The sequence below is a fragment of the Phyllostomus discolor genome, chromosome 1, assembly GCF_004126475.2.
Source record: "Phyllostomus discolor isolate MPI-MPIP mPhyDis1 chromosome 1, mPhyDis1.pri.v3, whole genome shotgun sequence".
NCBI classification, from domain to species: Eukaryota; Metazoa; Chordata; class Mammalia; order Chiroptera; family Phyllostomidae; genus Phyllostomus; species Phyllostomus discolor.
The window spans coordinates 131,305,279-131,323,667 of record NC_040903.2 but is presented as its reverse complement, the minus strand read 5'-3'; the positions used below and the strand labels follow the sequence as shown (position 1 = coordinate 131,323,667).

The window sequence follows — 18,389 nt, the reverse complement described above, 5'->3', positions numbered from 1 at the left end:
TGTTTCCAGTTACCCATGGTCAATTGTGGTCTGATATAGTAAATGGAAAATTACAGATATGAAAATTCATAACTTTTAATTTTTGCACCATTCCAAGTACTGTGACGAAATCACACAACACCTCACTCGATCCCACTTGGAACACGAATCACCCCTTCTCCCTGCATATGCTATGTGCCCATTGGTCACTGAGGAGCCCTCCAGGTCATCAGACTGACTCACAGTGCGGCAGTGCCTGTGGTCGGACAGCCCTTGTTCTACTTAGTAATGGTTCCAAACTGTAAGAGCCGTGATGCTGGCAACTCGGATGTGCCAACGAGAAGTCGCAAGGTGCTTCAAGTGAAAAGGTGAAAGTCTTTGAATAAGAAAAAAAGTCTTATGTTGAGGTTGCTAAGATGTACGATAAGAACAAATTTTTCATCTGTGAAGTTGCTAGTTTATTGATGGAACTTTATCACAGTTCTGTGGGTAGGAGAAATCGCACAGACAGGGCTCGGTGCTGTGCGTGCTTCCCGGCACACAGTCACGGCACAACTTCTCTCTGACTGGATCACATTGCCATGTTCTTTTAATTTTGGCTCCTTTATAAATAGTGCCAACTTCTCGGAATTTTGTTATTTGGATTATCAAATGCACACTGACATGCTCACTGAAAATGTAAGGGACACAGAAAGATAATGACACAAGAACACATTCTTTTCTTTCATTTTGGTTCTTGACTTTTCTAATTTAAGAAAGGCTTTATACAAAGAAATCAACTCATTCATCTAACACAAACTTACAAAGTCTCTTAAGAATTTCCAAAACTCATCTCACATTTTACCTCATTTTTTGTTACCAGTGAGACTATGTCCATGTTAGAATTCTTATGTTGGGGCTTTGTTTTCCTGTAAGTTCTCTGTGGCCAGACAGGACGACTACAAACACGGTGTTTCATCAGCAGGAGAACAAGGCCACCGCATGTGGCAGGCATCTGCCCTAGGGTTTAGTGACCACATATATCAACATATATTGCAATTAAAAGATAGTTTTCACCTCTTCTGGTAATGTATCCAAGGAATTTAGGTTAAATGCCTTATCTTGTGCTTCATGAGATTTTCCTGGTTATTACCCAATATCCAGGTGAGTTAGGCACTGACACCGACAGGTCAAATAACCGAGTTGAAATTCATGCACTGAACCATAACCGTAAACTGAGTTCTGTGACTTCCTTTGGAGTCAACTCTGTCCTGATGATCATGGACCACTCTATCTTGGTCTCATCAGGTGATGGTGCCACACTTCAAAATACATTGTAGTCCAAATTCATTTGCCCAAGATACCATTAAAAATTATTTTTTGTATTCGGTGAGTACTAATCTTAGGATCTCATCTGTTATTCTGGGAATCTCACTAAATCCTTTCTCCTGAAGTTATCTGGTTTGCAGAAGGTAACCAACTATGCCTCCCCCACGTGCTGCTCAGCAGAGAGAGATCTGTGACAATGCCCTGAATCTATAACAGTGGGAACAGTGTAAGTCTTGGGTGCTGCTTCTATCATTACTAATGTCTCTATTGAGTTATTGATAGAGTAGGGAGCATGATACAGGATGTGGAAGAGCTCAGATGAATACCCTCTGGGCAAGTCCCTTAACATTTTATCAATTTCTTAACTAAAAAGCTAGAGTTCATACTCCTCACCTTGCTACCTGCCAGCACTCTTGTTAAGTATCAAGTGAGGTAACACATTCCATAAACGGTGACGATGGTTCTGAATACAATCACCATTACAACCATAGTGTCTGAATTTTTTCCTTTCCTGTAGTTTCAAAACACCTGAAAGACCTGGAGGAAAGGCAAAGCCAAAGTCATGAGACCAGACAAAAAATTCACGGACGAGGGATGAGAGCAGTGTAGCTGGGTCATTACACAGATTCCTAAGCAAGAACTGAGTAAAAGCTCATCATAATTAACACTCATGGGTTCTTCAATGGCATCTGACTCATAGGCTTCACAGAGAAAATGTAACAATCTATAAGCAATTCAATTAGAATTTAAACACATATATGTGTGCACATAACTTTTTATGTGACCATTTATTTCTGAGGAAAGTAAGATGAGATTACATTTGCATATGAGTGGGAACAGAAGATCCTACTAAAAAGATAGAATGTTAAAGGAAGTGAGTCTACAAAATCAGAGACATTAGATGAAATCAGTGATGAAGATAAAGCATTAACTTCGTTAACCTTATCTGTTTCAAAGCAATCCTAAATTACTTTGTACAATAAGAGACTTAGAAAATGTTAGAAGAGTTTTTAAAAGATTTTCTTTCTCATTCTCATCTGAAAACATTCAGTTTAACCACCACTAGAAAATGGATTTTGTTTTTGGTAAAGATATATTATTTTTCCCAAGGTGACTATGATTCTAGCCCATCAGAAATCCAGAAAACTCAAAATAAATGCCTAAAAATATTTCCAGTGGGATATCTCCCATTGACTGTGGAATCTCCTCACCTCCCATTAACACCCTATAAAACACAGGGAATATCTGCTCAGGCTCCGAATTGAGACACAAACCTTCCAGAAAGACAACTCCTTCCACCCAAACAACTGGCCCTCCTTCCCCTCTTGTCAGCACTGAAAGCTGAGAGAGGCTGTGTTTGGTCTCTTAATCAGGCCTTGCTGACGGGCTGACATCACTGCAAACGTTTTCACTTACTCTTTGGCAACAGTTAAATCCTTGCCAAAGGCCAGTCAGTAATTCAGAAAGCACTGTCAGTGAGAGGCTGGGGGAGTCGGAGTGTGACTGTCAGCTAGCAATCCGTGGTGATGACAGGAGGGGAATCTAGGAGCTGAAACCATTTTAAAGGTCGCTCTGTGGGCAGAACAAAAGCCCTCTGATTTCAGAAAGGAAACAAAAGTCTGGGACATTGAAGGAGATGCTGCTTTCTGGGCACCTGAGCATTCACTGCCCACTCCCTGACTGTGAAAACCACTTTACAACCCAATACAGCTTAAGTCCACAACTGTTCGTCCTCGTGGTGGTGTAAAACAGTCTGGAAAGATAGAAATGCCAAATAATGTAGCAATAGTTCAACTTCCTGGCTTTTAAAAAATATTGAAATAAGCCACTCACTATGCTTCTTCAGTATTCTTTCTCCTTACCCTTCATCCTTTCATTTTCAACCTTGGATTGCTAAATAATCAGAGTTTAAAGTTCTTAGCAACATCACATAAGCTTTCTGTGGAAGGCAATTATATATATTTTATGACTAAAAATTTATGAGGATAATATATGGGGGAGAACCCCCCATAGAAAAAAACAGAATTGTCTTCTGGAGGGCGGGCCCTTGTAGTACATACAGGCTTCCCCTGCTAAGTGAGTGTTCTAGGAATCCATCTATATCAGTGTACCAGCTGGTGTTGTTGTGAGAGGGTACGTTTGGTTTCAGTGAACTTTTTTTGAAGATTCTTTCAAAATGTTTGCCCATTTCATGATGGGTGAGTTACCAGTGCACCTGCTCAAACTGCACTGAGTGTTCGGCAGTTTTTGACCAAAATTGGTATGACCCCCATGCCCTACCCTCCCTATTTACCTGCTCTTGCTCTGAGCAACTTTTTTTTTTTTTGTCTCTTCAGATAAAAAAAGTTCTCAGAGGGAAATGGTTTGCTGATGTGGAAGAGGTGAAACAAAAAATGGCAGAAACACTAAAACACATAAAAATTGATGAGTTCAAAACCGGTTTTGAGCAGTGGAAAAAGATGTCTTGATAGGTATATTGCATCAAATGGAGATTACTTTGAAGGTGACTAAAATTTAAACGTGTAAGAATACACAATTTTTTAAAGATTTTATTTATTTATTTTTAGAGAGAGGGGAAGGGAAGGAGAAAGAGAGGGAGAGAAACTTCAATGTGTGGTTGCCTCTCACACACCCCCTACTGGGGACCTGGCCCGCACTCCAGGCATGTGCTCTGACTGGGAATTGAACTGCGACTCTTTGGTTCACAGGCCTGCACTCAATCCACTGAGCTACACCAGCCAGGGCTAAATACACAATTTTTTATAAATAAACTCCAGTTTTTGGTCCCTCCTTATACTAAAGCATTGATAAGCCATTTTTTAAAGGATCACAATTATTTAAGAAAAGTAATAGTAGGCCCATGACTGAATTGAGATCACCTATTTTCTCTTTCTAAAACAGGGAAGGCTAGGAAGAGGAAATGGCTTCAGTGTACTTATAAGACCTGCCAGACAGATTTGCTACAGTAATTCTGCAAACTCTCACATGCTGTGTTGTTTTTTTTCCTGGTTTCCTTTCTTCTATCCCTAAAGAGGACACTTTGCCATTATCCAAAGCTCAGACAGGCCAGGGCTGAACTCTGTAGTGTAAGAGCAGGAGCAGCTGGGACTTTCTGCTTTCCTCCTTCTCCTCCCCCAAAACAAAGGAGCAGGGATCTACAGTTACCAATACTTTATTGTATATGTGAAAGTTGCTAGGAGATGTTGCTCCTAAATATTCTCACCACACACACATACATACACGGTAATTATGTGAGGTGATGGAGGTGTTAACTAACCCTGTGGTGGTAATCATATCTCAAAATATATTTGTATCAAATCATCAATCACATTGCACACCTTAAAGTTATACAGTATTATATGTCGATTAGATCGCAATACAGCTGGGAACAAAGCAAAACAAAGGAGCACTTAAGGGAAGTCCAGTGGGTTCCAGGAAGGGCCTCTTTGGTAAAACAAAAGGGAGATAAGGTGCTCAGGGCACCAGGAAGCTCACGACAGACGTGGCGCACACCTGGCCCCCAGCCCCCAGCAGGGAATGAATTCACTTGGGCAAACCCAGTCAGCACTGGGTGATCTACACACACTCAATCTGCACCACAGATGATCTGTTTCGGGCCTGGGGTACATTCTGCAGTCTCGTCTACGTGAAAACTGCATTGGTTAAGGCGCAGTGAACCCACAGCGACCAGTGTCTCAGCTGTGTGTGAACTCCACTGGGTCTGCGGGCAGATCAGAGGGACAGGCCCCAGGATCCAGAGAACAGTGGTGCTGAGAACCACGTGCCCACTGCAGTTTGGCAATGCTGGGTAGATGAGCTGGTTTCTGTTGGATGATGAAGAGGGTAGAAAGAAGAAGGAAAAAGCAGCAGCAACTATGGGGCCCTGTGAGGTTGAAACTTGGTTTACGTGGTGAAGCCGCTGATTGCTCAAAGACCCAATCCATGCTCCTCCACTGTCTCTTCAAACCCATGCTTGTCCCCACGTCCAGGTGAGAGTGAGGGACAGTTTCCAGAGACTGCTTTCCTCAGGGGAGTTTCTACAGGGACAGGTCTTTCTATTTTCAGAAGTCTTTTTTATTCTCAGGGTGGTTTTCAAAATCACCTGGCCATGTTAGATGGCATAAGCCACTTTTTAAAAAGTAGACCCACTAAGACCAAATTAAGCCCAAGATCTTGGAATGAGTTCACCTGTAAAAAGAAAATGTCCAAATTTTACCAGGTTGTTGTTGATTTTGAGCTGTAGACACCCCACTTCCTTTGTCTGTGTCAAAAGCCACTCATTGCCGTTCTTAATGAAAACAAGAGGGAGTGATTATACCTCCTGCGGCTGTGCCATTCATGCTGTCTGAAAGGCACTTAAACGAGTGGCACATTATCTCACACATCTGGAGTTTACCAAATTAGCCAATTATGCTGGAGCTCATAAAACAAGGCCTTAAATGTCATTTAACTAGAAAATATTATAATCACCAAGTGGTCTGATTGTAAGATGATACTTGGGGCAGCATCAGTGGTTACAGAAAACAAATCGTGAAACAGAGCACAGTTCAAATGCACCCCAAATGCAACCACATAGTTTCTACTTTCCGAAGAAGACTGTATTTCTGAAGGCACCAGCAATCAACATGTTTCTCATTTGAAACTAAGTTTAATCTGACCTAGTCGTTTCCTAGTTATTTGCCCTGGGCAAAGCAATGCCCAAGAATTTTTCTCATAAGAAAACCAAGGAGCATGCAGGATGAGAGTAGACTGATGGAAAACCATACACTTTTCCGAGACATGGAGCTGTCTGCAAGGCATAGGGCAACAACTGGATTGACTTCAGTTGTTAGAGGTTTGTGGTACTGCCTCAGAATCAACAAGATTTGGTTGACTGAACATATTAACAGTGGCCGGAAAAAGTCCTGCCATTGTTAATATAATGAGGATGGTTTTTGCAACAGTGATGTAACCTGTCAGCCAAGGAGAGTGGACTGGAATGTGCATGTGTGAACAATGATAACTTAACTGTACTAGTCAGTGGGGGCGGTAGATGCCACTGAGTGAGTATGTGTACTGTGTGGCCATCTTATCCAAAATGACTGAGCAAATAGAGCAATGAATCTGCATCAGATTTTGCTTTAAGCTTGAACATTTGTCCGCGGAAACTATTCTGATGATTCAGAAGGATGATTCAGATTGGCAGTTTCATCACGACAACACACCTACTCATGCATCATGTCTTGTGCAGAGTTTTTTGGCAAAACATCAAATCACCCTGGTGACTCAGCTCCCCTACATTCCAGATTTGGCACCCTGTGACTTCTGGTTTTTCCCCAAACTAAACTCACCTTTGAAAAGGAAGAGATTTAAGACCATCGGTGATATTCAGGAAAATACAACAGGGCAGCTGATGGCAAATGAAAGAACTGTGTGAGGTCCCAAAGTGCCTACTTTGAAGGGGACTGAGGAGTCACTGTCCTATGTACAATGTTTCTTATAGCTTGTATCTTCTTTAATAAGTATCTCTATTTTTTTATAGTACATGGCTGGATACCTTCGGAACAGACCTTGTATACTGGTCTCTTAGAGTTTTCAGGCTTCACTTGAAGGAGAACATAAAGCTACTATAAATTGCTACAGGATTTGAGGGAAGGTATACAGCAAACATATTTAAAAATTAGAGGTTTCCAACCACTACTTCCACACTGTGTTCTTTACATTCAACAAATAACAACAAAATGTGGTGTTCAGTGAAAGGTAGTATGTATAATGGAAAGAGCGTGGTACGCCACAAACACCTGGGTGACTTTGAGCAAGTTATTTGACTTCTCAAACCTGCCGTTACCTCATACAGAAGACAGACAGAATGATGCTGTGTTGTGTTGAGAACAGTGTGGTCTTGAGAATAATGAATGAGAAGGTCCCTAGAATAGTGCCTGTGCACTGAAGAAATAAATATTAGTTTTTCCTCTTTACTTATACACCAAAATACCTTCAGTTATTTTTAATGCCTTTTTTTCTAGGCACTTTTAGGGGAGGAAGAGAAAGGGGGTGGGCAGTCCCAGTTTTTCCTAGCATATTTACAATCCCCTCACCCATCGGCAAACATCTCAATCACTACCTTTAAAGGGAGGACGAGTATGAAAGAGACTATGAACAGGCCCATGAGGTCCTCTGCACAAACGGAGTGAGGCATGATGCGTGAACACATGGCAAACAGAGTTACCAGCTGCTTTTCGTTAGGAGAGTAAAAAATTAACTTTATCAGTTTTAAAGGCAGTTAATCAACTAAGCTAAATCTCAGTGTCTTTCTGGGCTCACAATTACAGTAGATGGACCTGTTAGTTTATTTTTGTCAAACCAGAGAAAGATGAAGAATCCTGGTGTTGCCCTGGCCTGTGTGGCTCAGTTGGTTGGAGCATCGTCCTATAAGCCAAAAGGTTGGGGTTTGATTTCCAGGCAGGGCACACACCTAGGTTGCAGGTTTGATCCCTGGTTGGGGCGTATACGGCAGGCAACCAATCAGCGTTTCTCTCCCACGTGGATGTTTCTCTCCCTCTCTCTCAAATCAACAAACTTTTTAAAAAAAGGATCATGGTGACATTGAGGTGCTCTCAACAGTGACAAATTCCTTTCCTTTGAGTTCTCTCTTCTTTTTTTAAAAAAAACAGTGATGGCCTCTTTGATAAAAGTTAACTAAATATGATGATTTCATATTATAGAAATGCTTACTCAGAATTTGGAAGGTATATATTTTTGACTTAAATTAATTTCAGCTCTGTTAAAGCTGGGTTTACAAACTATGTCTTTAATGAAAGTACAAAGAAAAAGAATTTTAGAACCAGTAAAAGATTTTGGACCCATGTGGTTTAGCTATTGTCTTTTGGAAATGTGAATTCTTCACAGAGAGGTGAGGAATTGCATCTCCAAGAACTACCACTTCACGTTCTTACAGAGGGGAAATAGGATATCTGTGGAAATTTTGTGGCTTACCAGAGTTTAATGTTTTCAAACAGAAGAAAAGGACTAGCTTTCAAAACCTTTAACTTGAGGGAGGTAGGAAAAACCAGGAGGTATGTATTCTCCTAAATATGCTAATAGTCAAGTTGACTGGTGCTGTCCTTCTTGCAGACTGCAGACCAAACTGGCCTCTGTGAACATCTTTGAAAGCAGAGTGTACTTAGTCTAAAAGGTAAATAAGAAAAAAAAAAGTAGCCGTTTTTACTAGGAAAAAAATTCAACACGGTATGTGTTAAAAGTTTTTCTTTTCTTTTTTAACCCAAGACAATGAAATGCTCTCACTCTATATCAAAAATAACAGGCAGCTTTTTTCTTTTCCAAATATTTCCATCTCTAAGAGTAGAGCATTCTGGCTTTTGACTAACTGCATGCCCAGATCTAAAGGCAGTACAGAAAGAATGTCAATTTGCTATAGAAGCAATTATATGTCCAGTCTAGGAAAAGGCCAATTTTACTATGCAAGGACCACACATACCGTATGTTTGTTACATTACTTGATATCAAAGCAGAAACATCAAATTCCTCCTAAAACACACATGAAATGAAGAGCCTGGCTAAGGAACTCCCACATCCAACTCAGAGATCTGTTACAGCTTACAGGACTTGGCTTTGCTGACACTACTGTTTTAATGCAAAGGGACGCGTTTACAGATTACATAACACGCTATGACTTCTTCATGTACGTTTTGGGTAAAATGAACATGCTTTGATCCTGATTGTTATAAAACAGGTACACTACCAATGTATGGCACTTAGGCGTCACGTTGCCCGTGTAATGGCAAGAACTTGCTAATCCTATGTCACTAGGTGAGCTTAAAATCTTTAATCAGGCATCCAGACCATTATCATAACTTCAGCAAGAACTATCATCTCCATTTCATTTTGCATCATTCTGATGTTGTTGTGATGACATTCATTCATTTGGTCAGCACACACTTACTGAGTATCTCTAGTCAGTGCCAAATAGAGGCCTCAGGAGTACAGAGCTAAATGAGACACGGCCCTTAGGGAAATGTGTACTTGGGGTGTGGGAGGGGAGACAAAACGAGCACAATAAATCAGGGCGATGCATACTATACTTTATATAGCATATGCATATATAGAAAGAAAGACTCATAAAGAAAGCATGTGGCAGATGGTCAGACAGGGTGAAATGGGAAGGCACCCTGGAGTGAACAGCAGTCATTTCCTGTGTGGATTAGGAGGTTGGTCCTCCAGGGACAGGGAACAGCACACACAGCCACAAGAGTGTGAGAGCCCAGGGGCCGAGACGTCTGCCATCCCTAAAGCAGGGCTGTGTGTCAGAGATGAGCCGGAGAAGAGGGACGGCCGTATTAGAAGGGCTCTGCGCGCCATGATGTTTCTCAAAATACTCTAAAGGTAAACTAATAAACACAGTTATGATATTGGCTTAGAAACTGATAATTAATGAGACAGAACAGGAAATGGGGAAAAAATAGAAAGATTAGATGACGTACGTGAAAGTTTAATACGTGAAAAAGCTAGCATTTCCATTTAGTGTGTAAAGGAAGAATTTTCAACAAGTGGAATTTGGGCAATTGACTAACCAGTGAAAATAAAACTAAATTCCTATCTATCATACTGCACATGGAAAAATTCTTATATGAATTAAATATTTAAATGTAAAAAGTACCAGAAGAAAATATGTATATTTTTAAATGTGACATCAAGATCAGACAGTACAAAGGAAAACAGACATATAATCACAAAATCACAATCTTCAAAAAATACAAACTTCTGAAAGGTGCAAGACACTGTAGTTGTAAGACAAATGACGAGCTAGGAAAATATTTGAATTCTATATAAGAATCAAAAGATTAGCACCTACAACAATATATGGTACTAAACTCCTACAAATCAATTAAAAAAATTAACCTATGAAAAAGTAGGCAAAGGACACAAATAAGCAATTCATAAAAGAAATGATACTTTATGATATTATTATATAAAAGTATGCTCAATTCCAATTACATTGAAGGAATGTAACAGTGGGACATTGTAACCCACTGCACCATGCTTTTGACATTGTTTCTGTACGTGCTGACTCTGACTAGTAGCTTGTAGATAAATAGCATGTTTGTGTAAGAATCCTAGGAACTACCTTCAAAGGTACAAACTCTGACCTTCAGGCATCCCAGCTCCAGGAGATTTGCTGGCCTGCCACTGTGGAGCCCGGATGATGTAAAGTCAGGATGATTAAACCAGGATGGTGCACATCGTGCCATCACTTGACTTATAGGAATGGACAGTGTTGGTCTGCACTTGGTAACCTCCTGCCCTGATCTCTTTGTTCTATTCCCCTCTCCCTCCTCATAAAAACCTCAGCCTCCATTGAGATGGGGAGATGTTGGGCTTTGAAACATGAGTCTTCTATCTCCCCAGGGACATGGGCTTTGAGGCATGAGTCCCACACCTTCCAGGTATTGGCACCTGAAGAAACCACTTTCCTTTACATCAGCACCTGCCTCTCAAGCATTGGCTTGGGTAGCGGTGGGCAGCAGAACCTGCATTTGGCCACAGGAATAATATTAAGATAGTTTCATTTTTCACTTATTAGACTATAAACAAGAGATGCAAGTGAGCGACATATACCAAATAATGGTTGGTAATGTCCAGTGTTTGAGAGGTTGTGAACAATGAGAACTCTCAAATACTAAGGGTATAAAATCATTATGTACTTTTTAGAAGATAATTTGGTAACATCAAATCCTGTAAACCCATAACTTCATTTTATATAAGTATATACATATGTACACAAACATGCAAAACTAATGTAAGAATGCTCATTGCATTGCTCTTTATAATAGTGAAAATCTGAAAACAATCTAATGGTCCGAGAAAAGGATTAATTTAATAAATTACAGCAGGTAGATAAATAAATTACCATGCTGTTGTAATGTAAAGATGTCCACAATATATATTTCACTAAAATAAACACTTTCTCAGAACAATATCCACAGCCCAATCTGCCAAGAGATGTGGTGAACCACCGCAGGCAGGAGCGTGGGCTCCAGGGTCAGGCAGACCAAGATTTGCGTCCCAGCTCCACCACCCACACTGGATGTGTGAAAGTTACCAGCTTCTCTGAGCCTTGGTTTCTTCACCTGTCCACCTGGAATGGATTCTAACAGAACTTACCCCACAGAGTAATAAGGAGACATAGTGAGGCTAAATATACTTGCTAGTTACATAGTGAGGCTAAATATACTTGCTAGTTATTATCACTGTTATCATTTTTGTATAATTATTTTCAACCAATTCTCTTATGAAAACAACTTAAACCAAAAGGTAAATCTAACATCCATTGGAAGATTATGCTGGATGAAGTCTTCAACTGAATCTATACATCAGAGATAATTTTAGCTTATAAAATCAAAATATTCTACTTATTTTTTTTGTCAACTAGGGTGAGGAATTTGGCACATCAATTTCTGACATAGATCAGTTCATAAACCACAATGCAAACAGGGAACACATTTGGGCAATAGCATTAAGAATAAAAGTGAAGAACTGTCACACATACATAATCCTAGGTATTGAGCACTCTAAAAAGTCTTCATGGAACAAATTAGAGATTGTCCTCTCTAGTCATCAAACTGATCATTAATATATTTTTGTGGTATTTTCTATTGTATACATATTAATTTTTGATTATATTGTCAAGAACAACACAAAAAAGTAGGAAGGCATCCCTTATTTTTCTCTAATAAGACTAGGAAAATATCCCATTCAAAATGAGAAAATGTGTCATGTAGTAATATATTTAAATGCCTAGATCAACATAGAATCTATATATGAAGAACCATACATACCCTTCACTTCGGAAAATTGTTAGAAAGCTGTCTCCTAAGCTTTTATAACTGTTTGGATCAGTTGAACATCTCTGGATTTGGAACCTAAAAACAAAATCAAACAAAAAAAGAATCCAAGTTAAGGACTTTGTCAAATGGTTTTCTCATTTTTCAAAGTCTGAGGAAACTCAGCTTTTATAGATTAATCCAAAATATTCTTTTTTGCTATAGATTTCATTGATTTATTTTTATATAGCCTTTACCTTATTTTTGTAACCTATAAAATTATATTTCTCTGAACTTTAATAGAAACTGTAGAAAGAGTTTTTTCCCCATCTGTTTCTCAGCCAGACAGATGCACCCAGAGGCATTTATGCTTTTTTGCTTTTGTAAAAAGCATACACAGATGTCATAGATTGTGTTAATGTACAGTTCAGAAATCTGAAGATGCACATGAAACAAAGCTCTATTTTTTATCTTAATTAGTGCTCCTTGATGGCAATTTAATACAAAAGTTAAAAATACAGAGCAGCTGATATGGCCACTTCGATCCTGACTGTGAATTTGGCGTCTTTCTGGCAGACAGGAGCCTGTGCTGAGGGCAGGAGTTGGCGCTGTGCTGTGATATATCTCACTCTCACCATTTCATGACGTGGAACTGGCCACTGTGGGTAGTTCAGGCTACTGGGGCCTTTACAGAAGTACAATGCTCTACAGACAGTTGGTGCCCAAAGCAAGTATGTCCCATTCTAGAATGCTAAGTTCTTTTCCTTTCTTTTTGTGTATGGTCATGGATCTCAGAACTCTAAACTTCAAAATATGGAAGTTTTCAAGTATGAGGGTCCTAACTTCGTTTTGTATTCTACCCTGGGGTTTGTTTCTAAAGAGATTTATGACAGGTGTTTTCATTTCCTGCCACCCCAGCTGTCCTCTGTTTTGGGGTTTCTGTAGTCTGCCTCCTCCTTGTGCTTAACTTCCTCGTTCCAATTCTGAATTAAGGCCTGTACCCCTTCTGTACTTTTCTCCACAATTTTACCAAGCATTTTGAAAAAGAATTTTCAAAAGCATCTCTAATATTGTCTACTTTGAGATGTTTTTCTCAGACTGTTGGATTTATGATAGGAACACAGCCTCTAAGAGTGATTTATTTTGTAGTTCTAGACCCCGGGGAATTATGCTGAGAACTGACACATATATCACAGAAAAGAGTGAATGATTTACTCTGATTGAAGCAGTTGGGCATACAAATGAAACAAGTACAAAATAAGATTGGAAAGGGGGATTGACTTACATTTGATTTTGTGAAGTGGAGAGTTGTTGAATGTGATTGTTTAGGAGACTAGCCATTCTGAAATGAGGGAGGTAAGTCTTCCAGCAGAGTACTCAGCACATAGGAATCCCCTAAACTACTTACTGCTGATTGGGTGGATTAGAATGAGAGTATAGAGGGCAGAATGTGAAAGCAACCCAACAGTCTAGGTGAAGATAATGATGTTAGACTATGAATGGTGGCAACAAAAATGTAACGAGAGGGATGTATTTGTTTGTAATCCCTTTTTTAATAGATAGGCTTTTAAAAACTGATACATTCAGTGTGAGCTGCTTTTGATCCTCTTCAACCCAGCAAGTAATATTCTGCAGCCCAAGACGGGCTACTGTCGTCAACACCTAAAATGTCCTAGGCATTCATCCTCACAATGGTTTTGTTTATCAGACTTGTAGCTCTATCAGCATGGTCAGTTTTAGAAGGTTCATTTCTAGGCAAGAGCTACACCTCTAAAATTTAAATTTCATGGAGCTTATCAGTAGATACGACCAGATCAGCTAACTCATTTAAACTAATCTCGATTCGGAGTTGCATTTGGTGTGTGTATCATCACTGGCCCAGAAGACACAGTAAGCAGTCCTATCTAGAATCCAGAATGTGATTTGCTGGTCAGGTAGATGGACCATGTTTCATATTTCTGGATTATGGCATGTAGTTGAAATAATACAATCTTCATTTCTGCATTTGCATATCTGTAATCTATAGTCATTGCTGAGTTTGAAACATTTTCTTATGTCTAGTTGGGAAGTCCAAGATTCTTCTCTAACTATTCTTTCAAGAAAATAACTTAAAATAGTTTTACATACTATAAAAGCATTATATGCTTATAGATTTTTCTCATAATAGCTACAATAATTTTTATTAAGTTCATTTACCTCTATTAAATTCCTTTCTAGATGCTTTTCATCCAAATTACCATGTATTTAAAAAATATTTGCCATGTGAAATAAGATGTCACAGGTTTTACAAAAACCTAGGACATTGTTTCTCAAGAAACTCAATACATAAATAAATGATAAAAGGTAACAACAATATAAGGGAAAATAGCGAGAGATGTTACGGGGCATCAGCAACACATCACCCAGGTGTTCACCAGAGGAAGTAATTACTGCTTTCTGCAGAGGACTGGGCAGGGTTTCAGGAAGAAGGGATTTGAGCTGGTCCTGTAGGGTTCAGAGACACAAAAGTGTAAGCCCGGAGGAGGCACTGCAGTGGGGAAATGAGAGAAACAAAGTCCAGTGAGGAAGATGTGCTTTCAGGGGAAGTGAAGAGAAAAATCCCCACCAGAGCAGCCTCCTGAGCCCCCTTCAGAACAGATGATACAGCCCTCCACCGGTGCCATCCAGTTACTCAGAGTGAGTGCAGACCTGAGAGGTTCTGAGGAGGGTATTTGTGAGATAAAAGTCAAAGCCCGACATAGGTCATTTGACTTTTTCCTGTTCCTCAGCGAAGTACTTCAGCTAACTCTGCATGGCCTTCTCTCAGTTACGTGGCTCAGTTATGTTACCCACCCATGTTAGAACAGGCAACAAAGACAGCCGGTGGAATCCTTGAGAAGCGTCCTATTCAGAAGCTGACTGCCTGATGAGTGATGCTATGTTAATTACAAACAGGAGTGGCAACATCAAAATAGCATTACATGAGGAGAGTCCGAAACTGCCTTGTCAAGCAATGCAAGGAGATGAGCCGGCATGGTAAATGCTAATTCCTCAGTAAGGTCTCCCCACCATTCTTTACTGCTAAAGCAGCTGGAGGTCCCATTAAATAGGCTAAGGCAGGAACAGCTGTCTCTTCGATTGCACATCACACATACTGCGTGTCTACACTTTGCAGAGAGGGTACATGCGGCATTTCGTTCCAGTTCATGTGACTTATTCTGATCACAGAGTTATCAGTTCTTCTAAGGGATCTGTTTTAAGTTGATATAATTACAGTGTATTTTGGTCAATCATGTAGAACAGCAATTTCCTTCTTCCTCTCCACTACATTTCAGCAACTTAAAAGGTTTCTCTCTTGGATTGAAGTTTTACATCAGCATTTTCCAAGCTACATTCTGTGTTAACAAATTCTCTCTATGCTTGAGGAGACAATTTTCCACTTACGTAATTCAACTCTTTGTAAAATTATGGAAATACAAACGCAAAGCTGTATGACTCTTGATTGTACTTAGAAGAAAAGGTTGGACCTTTCCATTGTCCCAATAAAAGCAGCTTAGACATATCTGGAATCTCCGTCTGAGTAACTTCTTTTATTAGAAGGAAAATTTCCTGCCAAACTGGAAAATTGGACAATGAAATATAACACTTGAGAAATATTCAGTGCCTAACATCCGGTCAAAACAAAACACAGGGGAAAGGAGTGCGGCTCAAACCCTCCACCCCACTGCCCAGGAGCCAGGCATCCCGTCAGCCAAGACACCAGGGGCCAGAGCACTGCACACCTTCCAGATGGAAGGGACTGCCCTTCTGGGGCAAGGAAGGACTGCTTAACATTCACAAAAGTGTATTTTTAAAAGCCAAAGAATGATCTCACTCACTAAAACAGCTTTCTCTACACTGGTCAAGAACCATGACTGCGGCATTTCCCACTGACCTCACTTGGTCAGTGATACCCAATTTTAAACTAGTCTGCTGCTGACTCTCGGCACAATCAGAAGTGCCACTTTAAGTGTTCAGCTCACCAGAGCACTTCTTAAGATACAGCCACAAGAAAGACATGTCTGTAAGAAATAAGATAGCATTGCTGCCTTCAAAGCCATAGGATGAGGTTGCTTGAGAATTCCAAAATTACAAAGTAATTTTGTAATCTATCATCTTCTTTAAAAATATTTATGTCTAATGGAGTCTGTTTTTGGGAGGAAAGGCTTTAGAACCTACACACACACACATACACACGCACGCACAAAATTTATATATTCGTATGAAGGGCAGCAATTGAGTTGCAAAAATCAGATTAGGGTAGGTAATGAGATTTGTCCTGAAGCTGTATTTGGATAGTGTGCACTCTGCTTTTTCTTTAGATCATACGACTTTTTTTGTGCTGCTTTACTGTAGGGAACTGATGGCTATTTGGGGGGTGGGGACAAGGGGCAAAAGCCAGCCCATGCCATCCTTTTGACACCGTCACTAATCTCAAGTAAAGCAGTAAGATAGGTGAAGTTTATTTCTAGCATCGTTTATGGATCATTTTCCAGTTCAAAAGTATTTTTGTACTCTGTCCTACCTTCCTCTATTCAACCTTGCACTCAGAAAAGCACTCACATCAATCGTTTATCCTCCTTGTGGTTTTTAATTTGATATACTGTTTCTCAGGACCTGTCCCTGTTAAAGGGATTTCGGTGATCAAAGATGAGGTAGGCAGATTTGGTTTTGTTTAGGGTGGGGATGCAGGGGACCTTTACTACCAAGACAGTCCTAAATGGCACTGTTTTTTTCTGAGTGGAATTTTATGTTACCATAATGCACTGGGCTTCATAAAAATAACACCTTTGTGTCAATGGAGGTGAGGAGGCACTGTGGGGAAGGGCAACACTGACTAGGAGTCACCAGCTCTAACTCCAAAGTGGCCACCAATAAACAGTAAACACTGGTGAGATTTGTCATGTAATCTCCCCTTGCCTTTCTTCTAGCTGTAAAAAAGGACAGCAGACATTAGAGGACACTGTGATTTTGAAAGGATAGTGACACGCAGACTTAATATTTGAGTTTGTTAGCCAAAAGAGAGAAGAGTTTTCATTTTTGTTTTGTAAAGCCCCAAATTCCACATTTTATGGGGGTGGAGACTGCTAATAAAAATCGTACACTGATAATAAGAGGCGATGAGCCTAATGAAACTCCCTGCAGAGATCTTTGTAAATGTGATATGAACAAAGATTACTAGTAATTACCAGAATGTTACATGTGCTCCTTAACAAACACTTAAGAAACCCACTAATGAATCAGAGATTAGCAGACTAAAGGTTTGCAATTACAGAACACATTAAAAGTATAACTGTAGCAAGATTAAATAAAGATTTTAATTCACTGTAATTAGTCTATCTTGCCAAATAAGACGCTACTCCTAAGAAATATGTTTGTTTTCTTGCTGGTTGATTGAGCATGGCCAAAGTCAGACTGAACATGCAAAGACACGTCTAAGGGTTTGAAATTTAGGTGTACACACCTACCTCACACACGTTGGGAAAAGACTTCAGAAAGCTCATCTTTAGAAAAATTCCCACCACGAGATTTGTTTTCTGAACTCTGAAAAGTCACCAGGGAGGCTTCCCCAAAAGAAGCAGCCCCTGTTCCCACGAAAGGCTGACCGCGGACTGAAGGGAGCAGGGCCACGGCCCCTGCGTCCCTGCAGACAGCCCAGTCGGATGGTGCGGAGAACAGGCCGCTGGCTTCGGAGAGGATTCTGACAGGTTTTTTTTTTAAAGCAAGTGCTGGAAGGAAAGATTTCCTTTTAACATTTCTCTATGTCTGTAGTTTTATTATTCCAATTTTAAGTGCCTGGTGAATGTGAATGGTAGTTAGAAAAAAGTTAGCTATGGGTTTTTGTTTTACTTCAAATTATAATGCTAATCCACAGAACACTGCCTTGGCGCAGGGAAAACGAGAGCCCCGACACGCTGGGAGGGCTCAGTCCACAGGTCCAGACACACAGGTCTGTCCCAACATGCCCTGAGGTCCCCATCTGCAGAAGGGGCAAGGTGAAGAGTTTGGGGAACCCAAATGTGAATAAACTGCAGACCTTACCCTGTAGAAGGGAACAAACAGGTGGGTGGCAGGGACGTGTTTGTAAATAATTATAAACTATGGCAGAATACAAATATTAAATAGAGAGTCTAGGACTTGGTTCACCTGTGCTTTAAGCATTGCTTTTGCCGGCTGGGTTCACAGCCTGGGCCTGGCATCAGTTAACAAGGTAAAATAATGCTAACAGACCCACAGTGTCTCAGGTTTGGCTCTGCCCCAGCA

At 40.2% G+C, this 18,389-nt stretch overlaps 1 protein-coding gene across 4 annotated transcripts in view; it reads right to left on the bottom strand.

The window, feature by feature from the left end:
• Positions 1-18,389, bottom strand: part of SLC25A21 (solute carrier family 25 member 21) — a 483,365-nt gene that overhangs the window by 127,205 nt on the left and 337,771 nt on the right. For 3 of the 4 annotated variants that reach the window (XM_028506740.2, XM_036029122.1, XM_036029120.1), the window contains exon 3: positions 12,123-12,206. The exons of the other annotated variant lie outside the window; for it this stretch is intronic. In XM_028506740.2, the coding sequence (XP_028362541.2) occupies positions 12,123-12,206 (84 nt within the window). The remainder of the gene's footprint in view (positions 1-12,122; positions 12,207-18,389) is intronic. 4 annotated transcript variants of the gene reach the window in all.